We start from the raw sequence: 27,216 nt of genomic DNA, 5'->3' as shown, positions 1-27,216 counted from the left end.
CCTTTTGAGTAGAATTTCATACAAACTGACACCAAACATCTGTTTTGATGATTTGATCTGTATGTTATTAGGGTAAATATTTTTCTAGTTTTTATACCACGATAGATGTTGAGATGAACTGTAGAGGTTTTCCTCAACGAAATAATGCAGTGTACCCCATATATAATTTGTTTTTTCTTATGTCTCATATAAATCACACGTTAGTCAATTCTCTCCTCTAAACTATCCGAGGAACGCAAGTATTCAGCCTTCTTGTGTTTTTTATATTAATACTAGTGGACCCGAAAGCGGCTACGCCCGCTTGAACTATACGAATATTTATTAAATATATTTATGCAATTATTTTCAGTTTTCAATAGAGAGACGCGTTAAGCAAGCTCATTTTGGGTGACGTTTTCTAATAACAAACTTTGCAAATCGTTGCTTAGCAACGCGACGGTTGTTATTAACATGGCGGAATAAATTTCATGTCAAATTAATAAGTTTTTTAAAATATGGGTATATATCGAAAATATTACAAATATGAGAAAAAAAAGTATCCTATGTTCATCCCGAGACCCTCAAGTATCTCTATATGAGTATTTTATCACAATTAAATTAGCGGTTTGGCCCTGATTGCGTAAAGGACAGACAGACAGACAGACAGACAGACAGACAGACAGACAGACAGACAGACAGAGTTACTTTCGAATTTATAATATAGGTATGGATGGATTATATTGAAAGAAAATTACTAACTTAAATAGACACATTTGATAGGATATATTATTGATAAAAAATCAGCTTGAAGCTGATTTTGACATTGAAATTTCAATGTTAGGGGAAAAAATACACTAAATAAGGCTACTAAATAAAACTGCTCACTTGAATAGTTAAGACTTTTATATCAATACAAAAATAACATCAATAAATAATATGCAAGCGCATTAATTACATGAAACTGGTCTAAATTGATATAAATTACAAGGTTGTATGCCAAAAATTTAAAAAGTTGTCCACCTCAATTTACTCATACGTTAATAATACATTTAAATAATAATACTTAACTAAATGTATATGTGTACAAGTACTTTTACGAGATTATAATAAATACAATAACCCCATATCATAAATTATACAAGCAAGTGTTTTACATACAGCAAGTATAAAATAGTGTTCCAAAATAAAGACAGCACTGAGTACCTTTAATTTTTTTTGTAATATGGCATATATCAGTCATCGAAATATTAGTTAAAGCTTTTATATATTTTTAATTAATAATATTAAATATCTATTACATAAGAAAAACGTCACACAATTTTATCTTAGTAAGTAATGGACAGATTTGTTTGTTTAACCTGCATGATTATAATTTGCAAGTCGTTTAATATTGGAGTACTTATAATTGTATATTAATAAACATATAACATTGATTTTCACCTTACTTCATCTACTTCTAAATACTGATGCAAGTTAGTATAATATTGTACTAAATTCACACTATAGGAACCCAAAGTTCAGTTCTAGATCCTTTGTACGATCAAAACATTTTTTCATTTTTCACTCTGTAAGTGATAGGAGATAATAAAAGTATTGTCATTTTCACACGCGATTTTAGTGCTTCATAAAACATTTTATATGGTTATAGCACAATGTAACTCGGAAAACTCATTATCATCATAATGAAAAAATACTCGTGTCCAGTTGCTCCAAATGCTTATAGCGTTTTTAATGCTTTCAGGACAATAAAAGCGGCAAAGAAGTAACGAACGATTGATAAAATATGATTTTTAATAACTATTTATTGTGAACAATAGACAGACATACAAATATTATATATGTGTATTGAATTTAATAGTCTTATATACACTTAGAGCATTTTTTTATACATAAGTAACTCCATAAATTTGACATGAGTTGTACAAATACGTATTCTAAAGCGTAAAATAATAGTTAATAATTAACCAAAGAAGCGTTGCTAAATAAATAGAAAGCAGTATATTATAGCAGTATATAATAGTAACAAAGTGAAAAATAAATAATGCATTCAGCAAATAAACTAAAAGGTAAAGTAACACAGGTGAATAAATTAAAAAAGAATATAAGATTTGATTGTTTTCGTCAATTTTTAAATAGAAAACTAGCCTATATAATATAACAATAAATAAAATCTTGAGGCACTGTTGTAGGTACCAAGATCACAAATTCATTATTTTTTGTAAAATGTTAGCACGTAAAAAGATTATTAGTGTCTTGGAATGTCAAGTTACTAGAATAGTGAGAAGAGATTATTTGGAAGTAACCAAAGAGAATTTTGCGTTACAAGACTTAAATAAAACGTAAATAATAGCCAAAGAGCGATAATTTAGATTTATCTACTAATAAAGTGCTTATATTTATTATCTATACAAGTACTTAAAATATACGAATAAGCGCATACAGATAATTATTTCCGCATTGTGCAGAATAACAATACCGACACAATTTACAAATATTTGTATGTTACCTAATTAATTAATTATTTATTATTAATATCTAAATTTTGCAAAGTCACTCCCTAAAACTACTAAATAAATAGACAAGGTCTCGTCAACGATAATTATAGCAGAGTTTAACATAAGAGAACTTCAATATTCCAGATCTATATACAATATCCACGACTGCCATGTTCACATTATTTACAACCTTATATATATACAAATGTCCAACGTCCGCACGTCCTGCGTGCATAATTTTCACAAATTACTATAATATTTGTCCTCTCATCACACGAACACTGTTTCTATATATTAGCGATATCTATACGATGAAGGCAGAACGAAATCCCCTATGTTGTAAAGGGTATTAGCGTACCAATGTACGCCGCGAGGAACTGTCTTCGAGGTGCTCCAGCTGGACGCCCATCGTAGAGGAGCCATAGCCACGTGGGCTAAATAGTGACTGTGGACGAGGGCGTAACAAGAAGCTAAAGCATCATCGACTATTATAGTTCCAGATTTCGTTAATGGAGCAAATACACCTTTCTTCGAAACCAATCTAGTTTTTACTACTTTTGATGGACGCATTACGCTGCTTTGCCCTCTGGTAAGGAGGACATCTCCTATTTGTACGTTGGCAGCAAATATATCCCGCCAGCCATCAGCGGCCGCTAGTAATAGGAGATGAGAAGGTGTTGCAGTGACGACCACACCATTCTCGGCAGTTATTTCAACAAACTGTCGTGTTGCGTTCTCGTCTCGGTCAATGAATGTAAGGACCTGTAATAAAAAAATATTTAGGATATAATAGCTTGTAATAAACTTTTTATATAAATAAATTTGCACATAAACTATACATATTTTTAACAATCATAAAAAATTGTAAAACATTAAAAGTTAAAATTGTAGTTTAAGTAAAAAGTATCAAAATGATAATACATGTATGTACCTCTGAATATATCATTTTTCCTGTATCATCAGCAGCGAGCACAGCGTCTCCTACTTTAAGAGAGGCAATATCGCGAGGGCCATCTTCTGTGTGAACCATGGATCCAGATGGGAAGCAACCAGCACCTGTTCCCACTGATGATTCTGTAATATTAGAGTTGTGGTTTAATTTTTATTTTTATTTTTTAAGGTGAAAAAAAAACAAAATTTTATTTACATGAAAAACTAGCAGGTATTACGATACTTCTTAAGTATTGACACATTATATTAGTGTTAGAAACGCCGTTTCCCACTTTTCACCGAATTTTTCGAGACATTGCACTTTGCTTTACCGTATTACCAGAGCGGGAATATTAAATAATTCATCCCCTCGAGGTGGAATCGAACCAATAACCATAGCTTTTACACGCATGTGCCATGGTGCCACGACGCCCTGATATGCAAAATTAATATTTTAAATATGCTTGGTTTAATTAATATCTATTGTTTTAAAACAATATAGAGTTTAGAGCAACAAAAGAATAAATAAACAAATTTAATTCCTCAGCAAGGCTTATATCTCCTAAAGAATAACGAGATTTCTCTATACTGGTAATTAAAATCCGATAAGATACAAAACAAAAGAGAATCGCAGTCGGTTTCTTGTTCTCAGTCCGAAGGTTATCTGTACACCACAAAACGTTGTTCCGTTCAGGTAATTCCTTTGTTAGGTTATGTGAAAATCCAATATAAGAAATGTGCATTATTTACTTATAGTAGGTATAAATAAAAATTCAAGGAAACACGTTAAGTTTAACCTAAATAAGCATAAAAAAATCAATCCTTTTTGGTAAGTTTTTAGTCCATTGTTTGTAAAAAATAGATGTAGAAAAATGGCAAGCGTTTGGCTCGCTGTAGCTTTATTTGTTTATTATATAATGGTATTTATTTTAATCCTGATCCAGCTTAAACTGTACCTGTGGTTAATCTTTCACCTACAAAAACTCTACCTTTACGTGCTAAGAATCTATATGAAAACGATAAATCGGTATGCTAAACCACCGTCGTTCTCGCGCTTTTTTCTCACCAAGTGATGTAAAGATAGCAAAAAAGGTGAGCTTTAAGTGATATAACTTTGCCGAAGCTTATTAAAGAAGACGCTACAATCACACGCCTTAATGAACAGTCGGTGGCTTATTGCAAAGCTTATGGTAACGCTCAAGAGCTCGTTAAGATTTGACTTGTTGTCTAACCGAGCGATAAATTCGGTCGATATCGTCCACAAAAAGATGGCGTATCCCGATCATATTTCACAATAACCACATAAATTAGATTTCGTTCAAAGTCAGGCACTTATTGTAGACATTCTGTTTGTTGTTAGCTGAACACATCATACGAATCATTGAATAGGTGTCGGCCACCTTTGGTTTTTTGCACACTACTCTCAAGGCAATCTTTTTCTTTTTTTGCTCATACAGGATGACTGTAGTCATTTCCGTCTGTATCTTATATATTAAAATACATATTGAATCGACGAAATTGTATATACAAATTTGGTAAATTTATTGTATATTTGTCTTTCTGTCTGTCTCTTTGTCACATGTGTCATCTTATTTCTCACGCATAGAATATTTAAAGAATTTAGAAAATTATGTATATCGTTTTAATTTGAAGCAATGGGAATCCTGACCTCAATGGCCATTAAACTAATACAATATCTTAAAGCTGTCACACGATTTCACAGTGGCGTGACGTAAGTGAGGTTAGGTTGAAGATGCGTCGATAAGCGGCGCGGGCGCGGGAGAGGCGGAGGCGGAGGCGGCTGCCGCGAGTGGCCGCGCCGACCCCGCCCCGCGGAGACCACCGGGAGAGCTAGGCGGCGCCTGAGCTGTGCCTGGCCATGCTGTTGCCAGATAAATATACGCACGTGACACTCCTCGCTTTATCACAGCAATGGATCATTTTATATGATGAATTAAAATTTACGATCATTCATTGCGTTCCTTAAAGATGGCAATTTGAAGCGGCATTTTTTTAAAATCTTGTAGGTATATAATTAATTTATTTCATTAGCTTTTCAAGAATATTTTATTTATATTAGAATTAAGAATGTTTATGAACCTAAACAATTTTCAAATCAAATATTGCACAGACAAAACTATATTTCCTAGTGATCGTGATTTCATTGTTAATTTAATTATTAATTTTAATATAAATACTAGGAATGTATGAATAAATTTGCCGATTGATTTAGTCTTATTTTTAGTACTTATAAAATATATAATTTCCTCGAATGGGAGTCGAACCCACAATGTCACGTTTACAGTTACACGCTTACGCCCCTGCGCCACGCCTGGCCTCATGGTATTTTTTGAATAAAGTTGAAAATTATCCGACAGGTATATTTAATTTATTCAAAACATATGGCAATTAAATATCAATATCGTTGTATTCGTGCAAATGTAAACAGCCCTCGTGCCGCTTTGGTTATGATTCATATGCGGCAGCGGTATCTTTATAGAGCTTCCAGACCAATAAATATTTAGTCTGCAAAAACGCCTAAATTTATCAAACATATTAAAAACATGAGGCCAGAGGAGCTTCTTGTAACTAAAAAAAAAGTTATTGCGCATATCTTACGCGTTTGTTTTACATAAAACATTTTAAATATTTATTGTCGAGAAGTTTGTAGAGTATTTACAAACAATTTTAAGCGAGCAATATTTTGTTTATAAAATACTAAGCAAAACTTACGCAACAAGAACATATAGACGAATGTAGAAACATTGAGTTTGCACTTTCCAGGTATTTTAAAAAACATAGTCAAATTAATAATCACCTCCTTTGCCAGCAGTCGGTTAAAAATCTTAAATATCTTGCGATGTAATTGAATCATTAAAACTATACTGCTATGCTGATAAAGTATGCTGACTTTCTAACGTAATAGATATCTTCAGAATGAAACACGATGAGCTATTGCTAACGGAGAGTTATGACATTGAATAATAGATTAGCCCATTCATCTAAATATAATATATTATAAGTAAATTGAGTGACAATTTTATATTTTAATAGAAATTCTTCAGGTTCAAATATGGTAATTGACACCATTTAGTGATCTTGCTCAATGTTATAGAGCATTGAACTCTACTCCTATGGCTTCTTTAAGAGGAATACGTGCTCTCATTTTTGTAATATTTTTGAAAATGGAACATATGTTACAGATTATAAAAAATGCAAGACTAAAAAGTATTGCAAAGTTTGATTAAAACAATAAGAATAAATTAATAATAAAAAAGTAAACTTGCATGTGCTTTCAAATGAAAGAACATATTAAGTGTGACAATTTTTTAAAAATTAGCAATAAAATTTATATAAATAGGATTGTTAATATTCTTGCATAATATAAAGAAGATATTGTAAACTATATGACAAAATAATAATGAGACTATTTAATATAGGTAGCAGAGTAAGAAGAGAAGAAGAACATTGTTAGCGGACGGTGTGCGCTCGAGCGATGCACGCTGTTGCCACTCGCCACATCCCGGATAGTTGCGGCCGCGGTCCTTTACGTTCCCACACATACCAATATAAGACACACTCAGAATCCAGTATGAAACTTTTGGACTTGGTAACAAAATACGTTAACAAAACAGTTTTAGGTTAGTTTCACAATTTAAATTATTTATATTAAAGTTAAAAAAATGATTTATCTCATATATCAAATATATGATATAAATTTATTTATTTTTTACAATGTAAGTTGACCAATTAGCGTTGGCATTTGCTGTTGTGTTTTTATTACCTACATTTTTTATTTCAGTGAATATTATATCGAGCGATTATCTCGGGCCAGGACCGTCTAGATCGTGTCGTTCGGCCTTCAGCGTCTCGTGACCTGCCTTCGGTCACACCCCATTTACGAGCACCTCCTTCATATATAACTTTATGGTCAGTATTAAATTATACTATTTTAATTTTAGTTATTTAATTGTTTTATAAAAGCTCATGTTAAATATAATATATGTATATAATAATAACTACTTACAATTGATTTAAGGCGGGGAGCATAATATTATTTTAAATAAGAAAATTAAATTCATAAGCCTCATAAGGTCAACACAAAAATAAAGCTAACAAAATAGAATATTTACCCACTACGGCAAGGCACTTACAACAAATATCTTAACGACATTCAAGCGCGTTGATGTCTTTTGAAGCTGCAGTTATGTCAACGGCATAAAACAATCAAATTGAAAGCGTATTATAAGATATAGAGTTTACCTTAACATAATTATTTAAATTTCAAATATATATTATATGCTCTCAAAAATATATTACTACACATACTATACTAAAAATGTGAAATTCATATAAAATAGATTTTCAATTCAATAATTTATTTTAAAATTCTTGTAATAATATTAATTTATTATTCGTTTCTTTTTTTAATTCTATGTTAACAAAATTGACAGTAATAAAATTTTATAACAGTTACTTAAAAGTCTTAAGCTTATTAATAAACTGCTGATAGGAATCAGAACATACGAGCTTTTAACAGTTCATTATTTTTGCATAACCACAAAGAAGCACTCAAAAATTTTATGTAGATTGAGATTCAGGAATTTGAGATAAAGAAATGCAATAAATGTTTAATTGATTAAAATTTAAAAATACTACAATCCATTGCGGTTATAGCTTACGGGTGTAAATGTTAATCGTTTAAATTAATAAAATATAGTATAAAGTAAATAAAATAAAACATTTAAAATGGAATTTATAACTTATATCTTATATGTTGGCCTTGACTTTAGAAATGTAGCTACTTATACAATATGTTAATTGTTAATAGCGCCAAAATTTGTATAAAATCGAAAGCATAAGCATATGAATAAACATCAAGACAAGTTCAGTGAGAATAACGTGATACAGGATTCGCATAAATATTAAGATATTCGTTTTTTAGCTGAGGGTAGACACTTCCGGCCAAATTCTCGAGGCATAGTGGCGGAACTCAACGCCGCGTTTTGCCTCAACACCAGAGTGAAAAATGAAACTGCTAAATATTTCATCATCATCATTCTTCGATTGGGAATCGAACCCACAACATTCCGAGTTTACATTAGTCACACTTTGTGCCTCTGCACCACGACTGACCTCAATAATGTCAAAAATATTAGTATGTATATATTTTCTTATTTTCACATCTCTTTTTAAGGAAAATTCGTTCTGTAAAAAAACACCGTCGGTTTTCCCATAAGTTGTACAACAATCGAAAGTCGTCACGATTTCATAAACTATACATGGTTTTCCTCATTTTTACAAATATTTGTGCAAATAATTCTTACTATTTTTCTTACTTTGACTAGTTATTTGTATGTACATAAAAATTTTAACATTGCTATGGAAAATCCAATAGATGTACTTGCAAAATTTTACAGGAAGGAAGACGATTCAATTACAAACTACAAAAACTATTAAGATTTTTTAGTCGAGCGCTGATATAATTTCAAAATTAAGAATGCGCACACGCATCAGACCGCTGTTATATCTAAAACATGTCCATACATATATATAAATAGTTGTTTCTCTCATCGTTGTGCTGCATACATATATATAGATATAAGTAGCCATTGAATCACCGGCGTAATTATAGAAGTGGGGGATTGGCTGCGTTGTAGCCGTGTTAGAGCGGGAACGACATACGAAACACGGGGGGTGCGAGGAAGACGTACGTTAACAAGAGGCTTGTTCGTCCGTTTGATCGACACCGCCGGTGAGCGGGCGCGGGAAGCTGTCTGAGGTGCATTCTTCTTATAAAGCTCAACTATATATTTGGCCTGCGAGGCCTGTCTCTTAGCCTCTGTGTTATAATACAGTTATGTACCTATCAACATTTAACATCACTAAACGGTACTTTTTCATAGTTAAATACTAAGTCTTAGTAGGTGCCTTTGATTTTCTAATAAGGTCCAATAAAGTGCGATAACGTTGATACCTATTTACTAAATTGTACTAAAACATAGAGTAGTTTAAAGAATAATTGATACACACCTGTCTTTACAGAACAATGAATGTAAGACCGGCTCTCGTAGAAGACCCAGTCGAAGCCAGCCTCAACTGCGAGACGCGCCAGCATTCCATTTTTACTGTGGTCGCGATCGCTGGTGGTGAGATCCACGGCGCGACCTTCGTAATGCAATGAGTTGTCAAGGTGCGAATTTTCTTCATCCCAACCCTCAATTACCCTGAGACGAATTCCAGGCCATTGATTCATTACACTTATTGCCAGTGTATTCAGTTTTTCTTTGCATCGCTGGAAAATAAACACATTAAATGTTAAAATTTTGACAAAACTTGTGTAAATTATTAAACTTAAATACTTTTTTTATATAATAATAAGCAAACAGATATAACATATGTTTACTCTAAAAGTATGTGCCGGTCAAGTAACAAATAACGAGGCAGTTCTTGCGCCAGTTGCCGCCCGTTGTCGGCATTTCGTCATGAAAAATAAATCAAATTAAAACTTACAAAAGAATTGACATGAATTTGTTTGTGAAATAACTCGGCGGGCTACATAAAGAAATGTCAAAATATTTATAAAGAAATGTGGACAATGAGGACGCACTGCACGCCACCTTTATGTCGCGATGTCAACTCACTCTATGCAGATTTGTTTGAGAAAAAATTTAAAGATTGACGTAACGAATCGCGCGATGGGCGCCCCGCGTGGCCGACGCGTCCGCTTGTATTCAATATAAAAGATATTTTGGAGCACCGTACATAATTATTTCTACGAACGTTCCAACCATCTAATAAAGAGTTGTAAGAAATTTAAAACGCTAAACTTTGCTAAAGTAATTCCGAATTTTACACGGTGTGGAATTTCAAATTTAGGGAAGAAAAAATATAAAGCAATCGCAACAGTTCTCCAACATGTTGAAGAAAATCTATAGGATTTTACACCTCCAAGTTTGCTATACAATATATTTTTTTATTTTTTATTTGGTAAATGTTAATTCTTAAAAAAATCTTTTAAAAAAATACAATATTGCCAGCAAGTACTGAACCCCACGAAAAGCAAGTTCGAGATGCGTAATGTTTACTCTGTAGACGTCTCGGCCGACACTAAAACAATCGAATGCTAAATGTATTCTCAAACATTGATGCACTTTAACGTGGGAACGCGACGCTGCGGTGGCACAATTAGGTCTCTTTACAAAGAAATTTTTATTACTAACTTTACCACGCCCAAGGCATTTTATTTATATGAAATAACCTTATAAAACATTATACAAAAACTACTTTATTTATTGATATTGCATTGATTTTAGTGATTTTATTTCATTATAAAATGTAAGTTTTAATCTTCATTTGCTATAGACTATATCAACGTAAGGAAGTCCTGGTAAGAAAGTACGACGCGACATACCGGGCGGGCTATTATAAATTCATTATGCATATTTTTAGTAAACAAGCTGTCGATCACAATGCCTGGGCGCAGCGGGACGCCCAACTATGACACCTTGTTCTCTCTTGCTTCACCATTCCAACCCATCTTAATGACACGGTCACCAATATATAAGCCATATTATATATTGTATTAAGGAATCAGAAATAATGGACGACATAGAACAAATAAGTGGATATACTAGTTTTATAATATTTTAAAAATGTACATTATATTAATTAATTAAAAAAAAATAAACGGCTTGTCGAATACCTAGGGTCAAGCCGAAGCGAGACCAGGCTACCTGAAGTAGGGAGCGAGCCACTTGCCCATAATAAAGGAATTGAGGCAAAAATGGAAATAAAAACCGCTAAGGATCATCGTACTGCAGCATCGGGTGCAGTAATGTGAGAACGTATATATGCATATAGGCTTGGGGCGCTGCAATATATCAAAATAAATTACCTTTACTGTTTTAAGATACAAGTTGTGCATTTATGTTTTTATATAATCTACAAACTTTATATGCACTTTCAAAGAATCAGTTCCATTTGCCACCTTAACCAATTTTGTCCGTCTGTTAATTTATCACCGCCTCCCTTCACGACTATAACAATATATTAGGATAATTAAATGGCTCTTTACATTCTTCAACGCAACGTTTTTTGTATAAAGTCAGAAGTCGAAAAGCACCGACCAATGTTGACTGGTTTATGTTTTTTAGTGGAACCTCTACACATAGTTCGGGGATGTTTTCTAAATTCGATCGTCAATACAATAAAATGAACATACTTTATATTCGGCTATGATTTTAGGAATTTTAATTATAGTTTAGATATAGGCGTTATGTTAAGAGTATATGTATTACATAATGTAAAATATCTAATTATAAGATCTGATATGAAAATATTGAATAAATTTGAAGTAATATAAGTTTGGTAGGCAGAGGGAACCTGGGAACCTAATGTTTAGATACTCCGTCCCTATTAAGGCACTTGCGTTCCACATTTTCTGTCGAGACTTTCTGTCTGCAAGTTGAGTGGCGTAACACATCACAGATATTTGACTCGTTACCAGAAAGAGAAAATTAATATTTTCAATGATAAATATTACATTCCTCCCGAATGGGAATTGAACCTCGTCACATTTACAGTCACACGCTTGATCAAAATGACATGACCATTTCACTAAAAAAAGGGGGGATATCTACAAAACATCTCTCTCGTCCCTTTTATGAATGGAGTTAGCAGCATAAAATAATGCAAAAGAAATCAAATTGTGTAACGTAATTTAAGTACTCAAATTATGTTTAGCACCAATAATATTCAACTACTGTAATTATCATATACATTTATTAACGAGATATTCCAAATCATTCCAATGTCTACTAATTATAACACATTTTAACACATTTTGACTACGTATGTGTAGATAGATTTAAGTAAATATTGTTTAGCATGTAGGCAAAGACATTGTACAAATAATACATATGCATAATAGTCCCTTGAATTTTTCATGTTCGAAGCCCTTCAGTACATGTTGACGAAAAATGTCACATGTTTAACAAACTAGACAGCAGAAGGGAAAAAGGTAAATTTTATTTTTATTTACGTAGTATCGTTTAATATTTATTAAATGCAAAATAATCAAATTTAATCATAAAAAAAATAATTCTTGTCTCATTAAATACTTAATATTGTAATTTTAAATGTTACAACCAAATCCTCCAAAATTAATAAAATATAAAATAATCTCGAATTGTCTTTTATTACGTTAAATTGCCTTAAAAGTCATACTTAAAATAGTAATAAAAGTTTATTTACATTTTAAATTATATTCCAAGCTAGGCAGATACACATGCACACTTATCTACCTACAAGTACATGTAACAAAAGTTGGTATATTTGACATAACAACGATTACTTTCACACTAGAACGTGATATTAAGAAAATTTATCAATAATGTGTACTTACTATCTTTGTACTATTGTATATTTTAATAAATTACTAAGACATGAGAATAAATTATTCATTTACTCTCATTAAAACCTTATTTACAGGATAAAAACAAAAATATTTAGTATAACTAACATTTTTTTATTATGTTGTTATAATAGGACTTACCAGATGCGAAACATCAGTTCGATCTATTCACAGATTGCACACTGTTAATCTCAATGTTAGCTATTCCCTGGAGTAAGTACGAACAGTTTCAACAATTTATTATATTATTTCACATTAAATAGTATATATAAATACCCGCGGGAATACACTATTCTTAGTGTATTATTTATAATATCAAGATCATCATGCTGTGGCGGGGGTCAATAGTGGAGTCAATGAGATTGTGCCCACTAGTTGCAACCTGCAAGTCATCCGAATAAGCAATGGAATCCACGCTTCCGACGTCGATTAATTTTTAGAGTTCTCTACTCTTGTTATTCTAATAGTTCTTTATATAAATACCTACATTATTGTGCTTTGCGCATTTTAGACATCATATAATATTATGTTCTAAAGTAACATTATTAAAAATAAATATATCAATTTCATGCTGAATCCTGCTGAGAGCAGAATAGGCAGAGGGAACCTGGTTTTAAGAAAGGAGGAATTGTATGTTGAGTGCTTTCCCTTGACACCAGAGCGAAGAAATAAAATTATTAAATAATTAATTTCCTAGAGTGTTAATTAAACCCACAATCCATCGTATTTACAGTCACACTTTCTGCCTCAGCGCCACGACTGGCCTATCTAAAGGAAAATGATAGGTATATAATTATCGTCCTTCTTAATCATGTAAGGCTATAAACATGATCTCGTGTATCGCGTTAATTTTCTGCGTCCACCTCCCTCGCAACGATAACTACCGGTGATCGATTTGCATCAGTAATAACGTCACTTTTAACGCGCGAGGTGATGAAAACGCGACGAGGAGGTGATTGCGGCAGGCGACGACTGCCCGCCTCTTCCGACTCAACCGGTTGTTAGCTTTTACTTATCCTCCGTAATTTGACTTTAAACTGTTAAAATTTTTGCGGTGTAATAAGATGCAGAAATTACATATATATAAGTATAACGAGCTTAAATTCTTGCGTACTTTTGTAAGTTATGTAAAATTTAAAATTCGTTTAATAACGATTTATTGAAAGGATACTATATTCATCAATTCAAACTGCAAAATTATAACGCGTTCGAACTATCACAATAAAATTTATTGATTTATCAGTATATCAGAACTTCATAACTCGAGCCGTCGCGTCGAATTTTGTACGGGTGGGTGCACGGCGCGCGCTCTAATCTCCGACGCCGGTAACGTCCGCGGCGATGGTATTCACGCCTAAAGACTCATTCTTTTTTGGTATATCATCTCTTTATAATAATAAACAATATTTGTTACAACCCGCACTCGTAATCGTCGCTTTTATTGTTTGTCTCGCCCCAAAGAGCGATCACGGGCCGTGGGCGTAAAGTCAACAATCGCACGCATATCCTCTTTTGCTGACGGTACCCAAGTGCCTCTCGATAATATTTTATAAGACAAATAACCAGATAAAGATGTTTTGACGTGAACCCGTGTTCATCGCTCACACTAAAATGCGTTCAGTGGATGTGTATAATAAAATATTTATTTACAATTTTGTAATTTTAAGTTGGGGAAGTAAAATAAAACAGTTCGTAATTTAGTGTCAACTTTATTGGTGGTGATCGGAGCGTTAAGACGATCACGTGACGTGGTTGATGGCGGGACTCTTACGTGGATCCATTAGCATTGTTTTAAGGGATTAAGCGGTGTTTAGGCGGCGTTGCGGTGGAACGCGACGTGTTGACGCTGCCCGATACGCATATTTTTATGACACATCCCATTTGTTTCTTTCCCTTTTTTTTTCATTTAATCAATGTGAAATGGCTACCTAGTTGTGAGTGTTCGATAAGCTTTAGATTGTTTATAAACATACGTAATGGTTGCTATCTTTTGAAAACTTTGTAAATGTTTTCTTTTGTGACATCAATTATATTTCATTAAAAGTTTGTTTGTAAAAAACAAAGTGTTCAATTACATTGCCTTTCGATCAGTCACATTGATTTAAACGTTATATTTTATAAGCCAGCTATCGGTGTTGAATTACACAAAAGGTTTTGTATTGTTTTCGGTACCCTAATCAAAAGTGATATCTCCAGTAATTTGACAAAATTACCCGATGAGAGAGGTATCGTTTTTGTTAAAGATCCTTCGCAGTGTGCAGGTATAGGTATGCAAAAAGAAAAAGATCGACCGTATTTGGCTGACCATTCTACTTGGTGGTAGACTTGAAGCTTCAAAGGTAACTTGGCAGAAAAACATAGAATATTGATTTACACGTAGTAAAGTGCTTCCAATCGATTAATATTTCACCAACACGACAAGCTGACACGGGACTACTCTGTGGTTGTTTTCACTTCAATTATTCCGTGGAATTTTTGGCGGCGTTGACATTTACTTAAAAATTAATATCTGATACTTGTAAAATAATACAATCATGAGTAAAATGTGGTATAAAAAAAATTTCTTTTGTAGATATGTGACGATTCTCTTTAGAACGATTTACATAGGTAAGTAATTATACCTAGTATCTATTTTAGATTAGATAAAGATAAGATAAAAAGTCTTTAAGTGTGTAAACACTTGATAGGATTAAATACATAAAATTTTTATGACATAAAATGCACAAAGGCGGAACAAAGAGAGTATGCATAATTATATAAGCTAAAGAAAAGAAATCTGTCTCTATTTACACCATATTCAAAGAAAAAATAAGGAAACGTCAAAATATTTATCAATAAATGTTTAACGGTAATCGTCCGTTGTTTGGACTTATGCTCGCAAATACTTCGGTGATGATCAAAGGCGTCGGTCGAAAATTAATTATCAATTTGTCGTGGGTGCCAAGGCAGGCGACATAAATCGATCGGGCATATCTCCCTGAAGCCACATTAGCTACGCTCGAACACGAGATAAGGATAACAAATGCTCAGTTTAAGGTTATCTGAACATCGCGAACATGAGAGAGCTTTTTGCCACCGAGCCCCAGTTGACCTTCTTGTGTTAGAGCGTTTTTTTAAAAGAACCATTTATTTATTTTTTTTATTTTAAATATATTGTATTAATTATCTAATTGAAATTATATTATAATTTATTTAAGATACTATTAATATTAAAGTTAAAAGAAAAATAGATAAATAAAAACATATAAAACAGTAACAATTGGTAGATGAAATCTCATGAAGTATATAGCCCAAAAGGCTATATCTTAAAACGCCGGCCTTTTTTAGACTTACGTTGCTAGTGTATAATTATTATCAAGCCACGGACGTATGCGAAATTGGGGTCTCACCTCGGATCGTTGGCCATAAATAAAATAAAATGAGCGACGTCGGTGGGAGGAACTCTGCACTAATGAATAAGAAAACCCAACTGTGCCTTAGTAGGATTATGAACCAATATGATGATTTTTTAAAGGTTTTCTATTGGTTATGATGAATCACACTGTGAATTTATTATATAAACCTACTAAGTATATCAAATAAAATGAATTTTCGGTAGTAGTAGGAAATGTAACATCAAAAGATAACTTTACCAAATTCATATATTTTAACGATTGACTAAAAAGACATTATAAGCTTTACTAAAAAATATCTTAGTATTGAAAATAAGCCGTTGTAATTTATCATTTCATCGATTACACAACAAACATTGTATAATAAATGTTAAAAATTACTCAACACGAAATATGAATTTAAATATGAATAGACAGGCGCCATGTAGGCAGGTACATAAAAAACCGGCCCAAAATAATAATAGTAGATAAATGTCCCCCTTAACGGACACAATGAGCGACCTCAGAGCGATCAATTTTCTTTTTAGACATGCTAATTTGAAAGTCTAGAGCGCTTTATGCCTTTTTAGGGCTATACCAAGAGGATTAGTTGAATATAAATTCAGTAATAAAAAATTACACGCTAAATAATGGAATCTATATATTGTAAATACAAGAATGACGAAATTATTTAATTTTTAATTAGATCTTTATATATTAAATATAAAAAGCAAAATTAGTACGTTTCAACTATAACACTATACTCTAAGATATATTGGCAACAATGCTGTCATAATAGCATCCATGAAAACCACAAGTTGTGAACTCATGATCTTGTATTATATATCGTCAATTGTTAAGTCAACTAATTTTCTTCACTATATCGATACAAACGACTCAACAGGTTGGTAGACAAGGAGCTATTATTTAAAATTGATTGGACATTAGACAGAAGAGAATGGAAAAAGCAGCATTTCCTTGTCTTATCGCTAAATGGTCACAATCAAAAATCAATTTATTTTTCTCCTCTTAAATAAACCTATGGATATAAACGTGAATAGTAGAGTGGCTAGAATGAAGCTGCTATTAATGCTGTTTCGTTTAAACGATTTGAAGGATTAGAGCAGGAGACCACTGTGGCCGGAGTCCCAGCATGATTTTATCGGACGTCGCCGGTTGACTTCAGAATTCCATCTTTTGTGTCCCCGACACAATTATTTATTGCCACTGAACCGTGCAACCTTAATATTAAGTTTTAGCAATTTAATATATCTAGAAATAGATCTTGAAATATATTATTATATAATATTTTTATTTTAACAAAAATTAAATAATAATTGGGGATTTGACTGTAATAAATTATTATTTATTTACGTTTATATTTCCATTTCTTCGCTCTGGTGTCGAGGCAAAGCGCGGCGGTGAGTTCTGCCAATCAACACGCAATGCCTTCAGAATTCGGCAGAAAGTGGAGAACGGAGTCTTAACTCTAGGTTCCCTTTGTCTACCCTGCTGTGTGCAGGATACAGCGTGAAGCTGATTTAATTTATTTTTTTTAATTATTTTTATTATAAAAATTACATAGTAATTGAAGTAAAACGTCAAACATAATAATTATATTAAGCAACAAAACACCTTGCAGCTTATGTAACATGCGAGTTAGGTTTTAGCACTTCAGTCAATAAACTTTATAGATACTTGTATATATACCCAGCAATTATAACGTTTTAAGCGACAACTCGTTGCATAAAAGATTTTACAAACAAATTAGTTTCGTAAGGTCATAGTTCAAGTTTACTTGCCAAGTGTACTTGGCATAGCAATGTCGAAACAATGATGCACTATGCAGCGTTTAAGCTAAAGTTGGACAATGCAACTGAGACGACACTTGCAGATATTCGAGAGCATTGAGGCCAAACCATCGCGTATTTTAATAGTTATGAGCGGTATGTCCGCCGTTGTATTAAAACAATGACCAATAATTTTGTATTTATGTCTCATTGCAGCAAAAGAACGAAGTGAGCATTGTCCTTGCTATTAGTTGTTTGAACTTGAATATAACGGAATCCATATATATAATAAATTGAATATTTAGCATAAATATATGTTATTATTCAATATTTTAAGAATAACTTAAGCCCAATAATAATATAATTTATTAAGTACTGTTTTAAAAATTATACATATATTTTAACATTCACCTTGCAAACTTGAAGCAGTTACAAAAATTATCGGATATAGAATCTATAGGTACTATCGAGCTTTAGTCAAAATAATACCAATGCTTGTATTACACTAACAATAATAATCAAACCCATTAGTTTATTAATCGTGTGCCTTTCAAAGCATTGTTCTTAGCCGGACAATCGTCGCTAGACCAAATAATACGAGCATTCTGGTATCAATAACTTCGCTTGCCAAAGAGGACAGAAAGAACAAGAATATGAAGTATTGCATTTCAAAACCGGTCGACGATGACATTTCCAAGGTCTAATGCCCGTCAAATTATGTTCTTTTATGTACCTACCTACGACTATAAAATTTTGATTATTTTTTAAGTGTATATAATATCAGGTGTGGCAAAACGTTACAAGCAGCTAAAATTTTAATGAAGTTTCTAAGTCTGTTATAAGCGTATTGTAAATATTACTTACAACACGTTCCTTCATTAATGTTATGGAAATATTATAAGTATGTACTTTCACTAACTCAGATATCATTAAATGTTATCGAGACTAAATAGAATGTTAAAATGAACTCCGTGAGAAATAGATACGGCTGCTTCTATATGCGGTCAGTTTTTACTGTAACTGTGGTTGCCTGAATCTAACAATATCGCAATCTTAGTATTTAATATATTAGTTATTAGGAAATTACGTACAATTTATAATTAATGAGATATATGATAAGATAAATATACACTTTTTTAATATAATATGACAATACAAACTTACAATTATTTATTAGATTAAAAGAAAAGTTTGCGATATATCACTGAACAGCTAATTTCCCAATGTCTAATGTCGTTCTATCAACATAATTCCGAATTCAGACGATTTTCAGTAAACCTCTTAAAATACAATGATTTATGCTGAACTATTAGTTTACTAACACGATTCATAGCTATGAGAATTGTACACTACAATACTGAATCACTGTGCGATTTTAATCAAAAACTGTGATGGCTAAGAACTATTTTTATACTTTTTTAAAATTAACTGACTGACTAAAATATTTGTAAAAAAATCACAAATTATTAAAATATACTGTTTACGATCGTTAGGGGGTGAATCTTCGATGTATATATAAAATGTATCTAGGTTACGCAAATTTTGGCTGACGCGTTTTAATAAAAAAAAACATATTATTCTCATTATGAATAAGATAAAAATTCGATGCCGGTAAACGTACCATATGGGTGAATACAAATTGATGGGTGTAATAAAGTAAACAATTGAATCACGATGGCGCCCACACCGCTTCCAAGATACTCTGAGATTGATATTAGGAAATATATTTACTGAAACAACATTTTGCATAAAATATAAGCATAATTAACTAATCCATAAGTCACAAATTTTAAATAATTCACTTTTTATATTTATAATAATTATATCAATAATAAATTTTACAAACAATTTTCGTTTTATTTTTAAAAGATCCACCATGACAGATCTCACAGATAGAACAAAAAAGTTTCATTATAGAGGTAGATGAAGTAATTAAACAAAGCACGTCAGTAAAACATGGCGCAATGCGTGCATTCACGCTCCTAGTAACATTACATCGTCATATTAAAAGGCAACGTTCCTTCATTCGCACATTCTCGCGAATTGTCTTCAACCAACTTACACAAGAATGCACTTTGCCGCACGACGAGGTCTCAATCGGTAATTTTTTATATGGTGTTTACCAACGAGCGACGTACGCGATACCCGACATGTGGAGATTAATTTCCAAGGTGGCGGATTGTCACTTTAATTTATGATCGTTCATTGTCTTTCGGATGACGTCATCCGAGGAATTCGCCGTTTTGGTTTTGAACTTTTAATTAAAGCTTTATATATTAGATGGCCTAAATTGTAACTCACTCTTTTTAAATAATTTTCTGGTGAAATATATGAATCTTTGAAAAAAATTGGCAAATTTTTAAATCAATTGAGCAGATCCTTAAAATAGTCGCCTTACACTGAATATCACTTAGTGAAGGTATTTTTTTTTAATCTTGCAATTTTCATTAATACGTTATTACTGTGTTTGCTTTACAATGATTTAACTAAGTTTGATCTCCGTGTTGAGGTTTTAAGATACATGAAGTGACCACTACAGAGTTCTAGAGTTTCAGGTGACCGCAACCTCGAGTGAACCCAGTCATCGACCTCAATGATTTACCCATATAATTTCTCTTGCATTCAGATAGTTGTCTAATTGATCACGTACGAGTATTATGTGCGAACGACCCACGCTAAAATATGAATAAAAACAATTAATTACACATACGTCGATTTCCTGTCAAATATCCATAGCATTCTTAAAGAGTTAAATATTCTTGGCTGTCAGGGTCTGTGTATCAAAGAGTCAGCCGCCAGAGAGCGCTGGGTGGAGCTAATAAACTATTTGAGTAGTGCGTTGTGTTGACACTGGTGTTTCACACCTGAACAATGCTCCTCGTTTGCATTAATGTAAATTAGGTTAGGCAGCCCGCCGCCGCGCCTACGTTCAATTAGACGTGCCCTACGAGTAAAGTAGCCCACATGTGCTTGTGCTTGTGCTTGGCCAACTAATAACATGAGGAATTGTATATATCAATTTCTTTGAAATGTATTATTAAAAGCAAAAAATATATGTATTTAAATTTTCGTAACTGAAAAATCACCATAATGCTTGTTATTTAGGTTTGTTGTAATTGAACTATAATATATAATACGTTGCCAGAACTTTGTTTTGTTCATTTTACGTATGTAAAAATTTGGTAAATCCTAAAATAGCTCGGATTAACACCAAAGAGCGGATACGTAGTACGGTGTCATAGATTGTGCGCGTGTATTATGTCCGTCAGCGCTTGCGCCGATCGCATAAACACTGCTCCCGAGTATCGGCACACAACTAAGCAGCCGTAAAACACGCTTTGGTCTTACTAACTTCGCGGTCATTGATTTCAGTAATTGTTGAGGGTTGTAATATATTACAGGGCAACATATCGATTTTACAGTGCTGAAATATCGATTTATTATCTGTATCGATTATTCTCGAAATCGAATCGGACGTGCCATTAACATTTCCGAACATCACAAATCACACCAGCGAAATGCGAGATCTATAACCGAAAAAGATCTATGCTGGGAATGGTTTTTTTTTCCATTGAGCAGCGGCAGAGTCGCACGCGCGGCCCGATTGTGTCTGTGTGGTCCTCGCTAGCCACTTTGTAAATAGCGCGGTTTACCTTTTTCAACTTTTGTGTTTTGTTACCTTTTGTGCTGTTGTACGACCAATATTACCATAGCTATTTAGGCCCGTCGGATAAATAAATACGTCATTTATCATGATAACTGATGCGCATGTATGTCGTTCTGTCACAACGTTCAAATGGGGTGAAGATTTGATCTTTAGCCTTCACGATTTGTAGCGATTTATCTTGCATTGTTTCCTTGTTAGTCCAGTGTAATGTGGATAAGTGGTGTTATTTATTGCATATTGAAATACGAGTACGGAAGCAAAGAGTATTTATTAAATTTTAAAAAACATTATATTTCTTAGGTTTTTTTCTTACATAATACTATTTAGTTGGGATGTTTCTATATGTCAATAATGTTATGCTTGATTTTCAATTAAAAATTTAAATATTAATGCAATTTATACTATAATGTGTATATTGTATATTAAGGAAATAAACAAATTTTGCACAATAAAGGCATCGCAATGGAAACTACAGAAATTTACAGCCAAACAAAATCAGCTCTTCACCCATCTGCTGCTAAAATTAAAAAAAAAAAAAAAAACCTTTTTTCAATAGCACCATCAAATTGTAGCCACAATAAATTGACTCTAACCGCAGGTCTCTTTCACAATATTTGTATCGGGGCGACAAAAAGGGCCGAAAGGGCGGCCCTACGTTGAATGAAGGGAAGGTAAATAAATATAAATAAAGGTGAAGGCGGCGGGTGCGGGGGGTGGTGGCATCCTGGGGCGCCTGCGCATACTTCCAACCTTTGCAATACAGGAGACGTATATAACGCAAAACTAAACTTTTTAAATATAATTAACGATACTGAAACAATTCTTTAATTTATGTAGTATAATTAAAATATGTATTGATATCTTCAAGTTTGATTAACAAAGTACTTAAAGACGTAGTTAAATATTAAATAACTACAAACGCTAACGTTGTAAACACAAGAGTCAGTAAATTTTCCACATTGTAAAAATCCAATTACAAGCTCATTGTTCTGCATTCGAAACGTCACACGTCATTAAACAGGACCAATGAGAATCGTAAAAGTACGTGGACGGTGATCGCTGGCGTCGCCAGCACAATCGAGAGCACCGAGCCCACGACCAATTACAGGTCTGTGCTGGCGAGGTGCACTTTTATTGGGTGTAAGATTTAAGTGCCGATCGACACGCCAAGGTATCGTCCAGCTCGTTTTATAGTCACTTGTGTCTTTAGTTTTATTCCTGAGTTTCAGTTACTGCGAAACTTAACTAGAACAGCCTTTTGAATTAATCTTGTCTTCGTTATGCCGGACAGTTAAGATAACAAGCGTGTGTCTGTTAAATCGACAGGTTTTAGGTTCGAATCCTACTCGAGAAAATTAAATATTTAATATCTTCATTCTCGCTCTTGTAACGAGTAAAAAGCGCGGCGTTAAGTTCGGCCACTCAACACGCAATTCCCCCTAGAATGGTAGAAAGCTCGGAACGGAAGTCTTAATGAAAAAAGAATGTCTTAAAATTAGATTCCCAGTTTCCCTCCGCCTACCCTGCTATGTGCGGGATACAGCATGAAGCTAAAAAATAACATATTTAAAGCTTCACCCTGTCAATAACATTTAATTTGGACATTTTATTTACGCTATAACTGTTGCGAAAGTAAGGAAGCACATGCAGAGTCATAAATTTCTAATCGAACGTGTGCTTACACAAAATGAGAACACTTTGATCCACGTAAACATGGAAGTATTGATAGTATTACTGCGGTAAGTCTGGTATGTGGAAATGAACAATTAGATATCAATATAATATAACAATATGAGGAATTTCCTACATTACGTACTATATTAAATTTTTTAATATATACATTTATTGATTTATTTGTTTAAAAATTTAATTTAATTTAAATATTTTTTTTTTAAAAATTAATTAACTGATCAGCATTACTTTCGTTTCCTTATAATAATATCATTTTAAATATTACATTTTTTTAAAAGTTAAGTTTCTGTTTCTGCCTTTCTGAATAAAACATTTATAGCATTTTTTTCGCATTTTTTAAAAATATCGTTCGAAATTTTCTTGTTATAGATTTTATGCGACTAATGATATTTTTTCATATACGAGTATATCTTTCACGTACAGACCGATCTATGACGATTTTATTATAAGTACAGATTTATAAACACACATGGATATGGATTAAGCAAATTTATAGCTGTTAATCTTATTTTTATGAGTAATAAAATATTTCACGTTGCACAATATTCAATAATTTGTAAGTAATTTTTCTAAATATTTTACTTTATTCGCTTAAAAAGAGTAGCTTCCGTTTACTTTTGTATATTAAACCAGGCAAAACGGGACTTAGTGTTAAGACACTCATTCCTTCTCACTTTCCGCCCACTTTTTGAGTGATCCTTTTCTTACAAAAAAGGGAAGAAATGGAATAGTATTAAAAAAAAAGAATAAAATTGCTAATAAAATAAATTATAGGAATTTATAAATAAATAAAAGTTCACATGTTTTTAATACGTTTTTTATATATCTTAAGTTTATTGTACATATTTACATGTAATAAACTCCTAAATAAAAATTACCTACTTCAAAAGTAAGCAACAACCATCGTTTGTGCTCTTACAGATCTTGATGGTTTGTTGTTGTGCCCTATTTAGTCTACTTCTCAACATTATGATCCGTACTATTTACAGATAGTGTTGAAATCTTACGCGTAAGAGAATATCAGTTATTTTGCTGTTACGATATGCTGATAATATTTAAATTAACTTTAAAAAAAAATAATTTTAATATATATATATTCTTTTTAATTCTTTAATTTTATTCGGAAGTGCTTATTTTTTTTATAAGTCACCAGCCAGCAACAGTCGTTAATTATCGTCATCTAAGTAGTGTAAGTTTTAAACTTATATTAAATATTTTTTTTTGTAAATGTGCTTAAATAAATGTAATTTTAAATACTTCAATAGAATAAGGTAATTTTAAGTTAATTATGCAAGTCACAGTATTTGTTCATCATTTTACTGGCCCGTGCCCCAGCATTGACTGAGATTTGACAGATAAGAATAAGATAAGCGTCAACAGCTATACCAGGACAAATATTTGTAGGAATCATTATAAAGTAAACCCGCTTTGAAACACGCAATGGCACAAAGAAACTAACGCAGGATTCGTTAATATCTCAGAAAATATTTTAATTTAAATTGTTTTACTTTCTAGATATATTATATACTTAGGTATTACACCACTCAGGTTATAAAATCGTTTAATGGAAATAAACATTCACATATACAAAAGTAATTGCAAAATTTTATAATCACGCTAGTCTATCAACTATACCTAAGTAAGTTACTTAAGTAGCGCCTTCGTATATGTTTGTTTTGTTTTAAATATTGAAATAGGTATATTATTTCGCCATAATACCTATAGAAATGTTATATGGATGTTATCAAATTCGCCTCTTATTTACAAAAAAAATATATAAACAAAATTTAAAAAAAAATTAGAGCAGTCGTGGCTCAAGGGCACAAATATGTGACTGTAAAAGATAGGTTGTGGGTTTTATTCCCAATCCAGGAACTGAAATTTATTATTATCATCATTATCATTTATTATTTCTATTTCTTCGCTCTAGTATCGAGGAAAAGCGAGACTTTGAGTTCCACCACTCAACACATCACTTCAGAATTCGACGGATAATAGGGAATGGAGTGTCTTAACACCAAGTTTTCTCTGCCTATCCTTCTGTATAGGAGCAAGGATACAGAGCAAAGCTAAAAAAAGGAATATTCTATGCAATACTGCATGCATGCATGTACTACATATGTTATACAATCACCAACTGTTTACGTTGACCAAAGAGATGCAAATCGTTAATTTATCGCCACCTTAAGAAGCAACTATATAAAACAAACCGCAAACAGTACTAGGTACAGTTCAAAGACCCACCACGAGTCCGTATTGGTGCGTATTTAAACAAGTGTTACTTGCATTCTGTTGCGAACGTTGAGAACTTACATACCATCGATTGACAGCTATAAACATGGAGCTTATGTAAACTAACATAATCGCAATTGTTATTTCATTGCTGGTACAGCCATAACATGAGAGTACAATGGATTTGCTTTCGTTTTTATATTGTCAGATATGGATTATTTTTGTAGGCAGAGGGAACCTAATGTAAAAAGGTTCCCTAGTTTCCGTTGAATTTTGGAACCAGAGCGATGGAATGAAAATATTATCTTAACATTTGATTGCCTTCAGTGGGAATGGTAACCCCCTGCGCCACTACTGGCCTCACTAGGGTATAGATTATGATTTTCATTAAAATATATTTTACAGTCAAATGTTCATAGACGGACAGTAAAGCAGTTTCGAGCTAGCAATCACTAATGTGAAGGAAATGAGTGGAAAACCAGTCAAGAGCGAGACGGACTCGTCACCGAGTATTCCATTCCAATTTCATGATTGCAGGTAAACGGGAAGTACAATTTATAAAAGTTGACAAACTTAGGCTTGCGGGACGTATGCACGCGTTTTATAAACTACCATTACAAATGTTTGTAAGATTTTTTGTTTGTAATGTAAATATAAATTTCCATTTTACGGAATTTTCTTTTATTTGTAATTAATAAGACTTGATCCGCTACGTAAAAAAAATATGCATTTTCTAAATAAGTAGTTTGTTGTCATTTGAATATAACAATATATTCATGAAATTTATAGATCAATAAAGTATGCATATTTATAACTTTATTTATATAGAGGTACCTAGTTAAATATTTGTACATATAATTTACGATTATAATATATTTAAAATAATATATATCAAGTAACATTTCTAGATTTATCTTCTATTATTAACATTTATATAAGATATTAAATTTCAATAACACCGAAAGTAAGAGCTTTGGTAGGTAGGAGATAGACACTAACAGTAAACACGCAATGATATTATAAGGCTGTTAAGAGGTCTTTATTACATTTTACAACGTTGTAAACCCACCGTAGGATTTTAGGATTAATTTGATTATGGTCAATTATTCACAAAGCGATCGAAGCTCGTTCCGTTTTTTATCCTACGCTAATAAGCCGAAAAGTATCTAATTTGGACGGCGGTGTCTTTGCTGCCAACAAATTAAACCACTTTAGCGTATCGCCCGGGTAAATTAAATAAATATAAACAAACTATAATTAAATGGCTTTAAAACAATTTCATCGTATAAATAAAACTATTTTTATATACCTACGTTGGAATTATGTTTGCATTAGTAATTTCATCTATATTGACATAAGATATAATTTATTTAAATATTCGAGCATTCTCTACAACTTCTTTATATGAACTTTAAACACGAGCTAATCTGGAGATTACAAAATATTAAATTTAGATAACAAAGCTTCATGTACCAGCCGGGACGTCGGTCGTGCTATCTGCGCGCGCGCAGCAGTAAAAGCTCATTGTAATTCGAGCCTCAAATACGAAATTGAATAATGCTGACCTATCCCGCGACCGCCTCGCTCATAAATCACCAAGATATTTATGTCTCTCAACCCCCGCTTCCCGTCCCACTCGGTTATT

At 32.6% G+C, this 27,216-nt stretch overlaps 1 protein-coding gene and 1 long non-coding RNA gene across 2 annotated transcripts in view; one reads left to right on the top strand and one right to left on the bottom strand.

Moving 5' to 3' along the window:
- Window positions 1-864: 864 nt before the first annotated feature.
- Window positions 865-27,216, bottom strand: part of hh (hedgehog signaling protein) — a 30,418-nt gene continuing 4,066 nt past the window's right edge. Inside the window, exons 2-4 of the mRNA XM_085186722.1 lie at window positions 9,438-9,699; window positions 3,406-3,548; window positions 865-3,236 (exon numbers count right to left, since the gene is read on the bottom strand). Of these exons, the coding sequence (XP_085042848.1) occupies window positions 2,769-3,236; window positions 3,406-3,548; window positions 9,438-9,699 (873 nt within the window). The 3' untranslated portion in view covers window positions 865-2,768. The remainder of the gene's footprint in view (window positions 3,237-3,405; window positions 3,549-9,437; window positions 9,700-27,216) is intronic.
- On the top strand, window positions 6,827-9,699 carry LOC146538195 (uncharacterized). The gene is made up of 3 exons (XR_014878053.1): window positions 6,827-7,045; window positions 7,207-7,334; window positions 9,450-9,699. It is a non-coding gene; the product is annotated as an uncharacterized LOC146538195 (long non-coding RNA).

This window comes from Heliconius melpomene, chromosome 6, assembly GCF_056956725.1.
Source record: "Heliconius melpomene rosina isolate 202511_hmr_F chromosome 6, ASM5695672v1, whole genome shotgun sequence".
NCBI classification, from domain to species: Eukaryota; Metazoa; Arthropoda; class Insecta; order Lepidoptera; family Nymphalidae; genus Heliconius; species Heliconius melpomene.
This window is presented reverse-complemented; position numbering and strand designations above follow the sequence as displayed.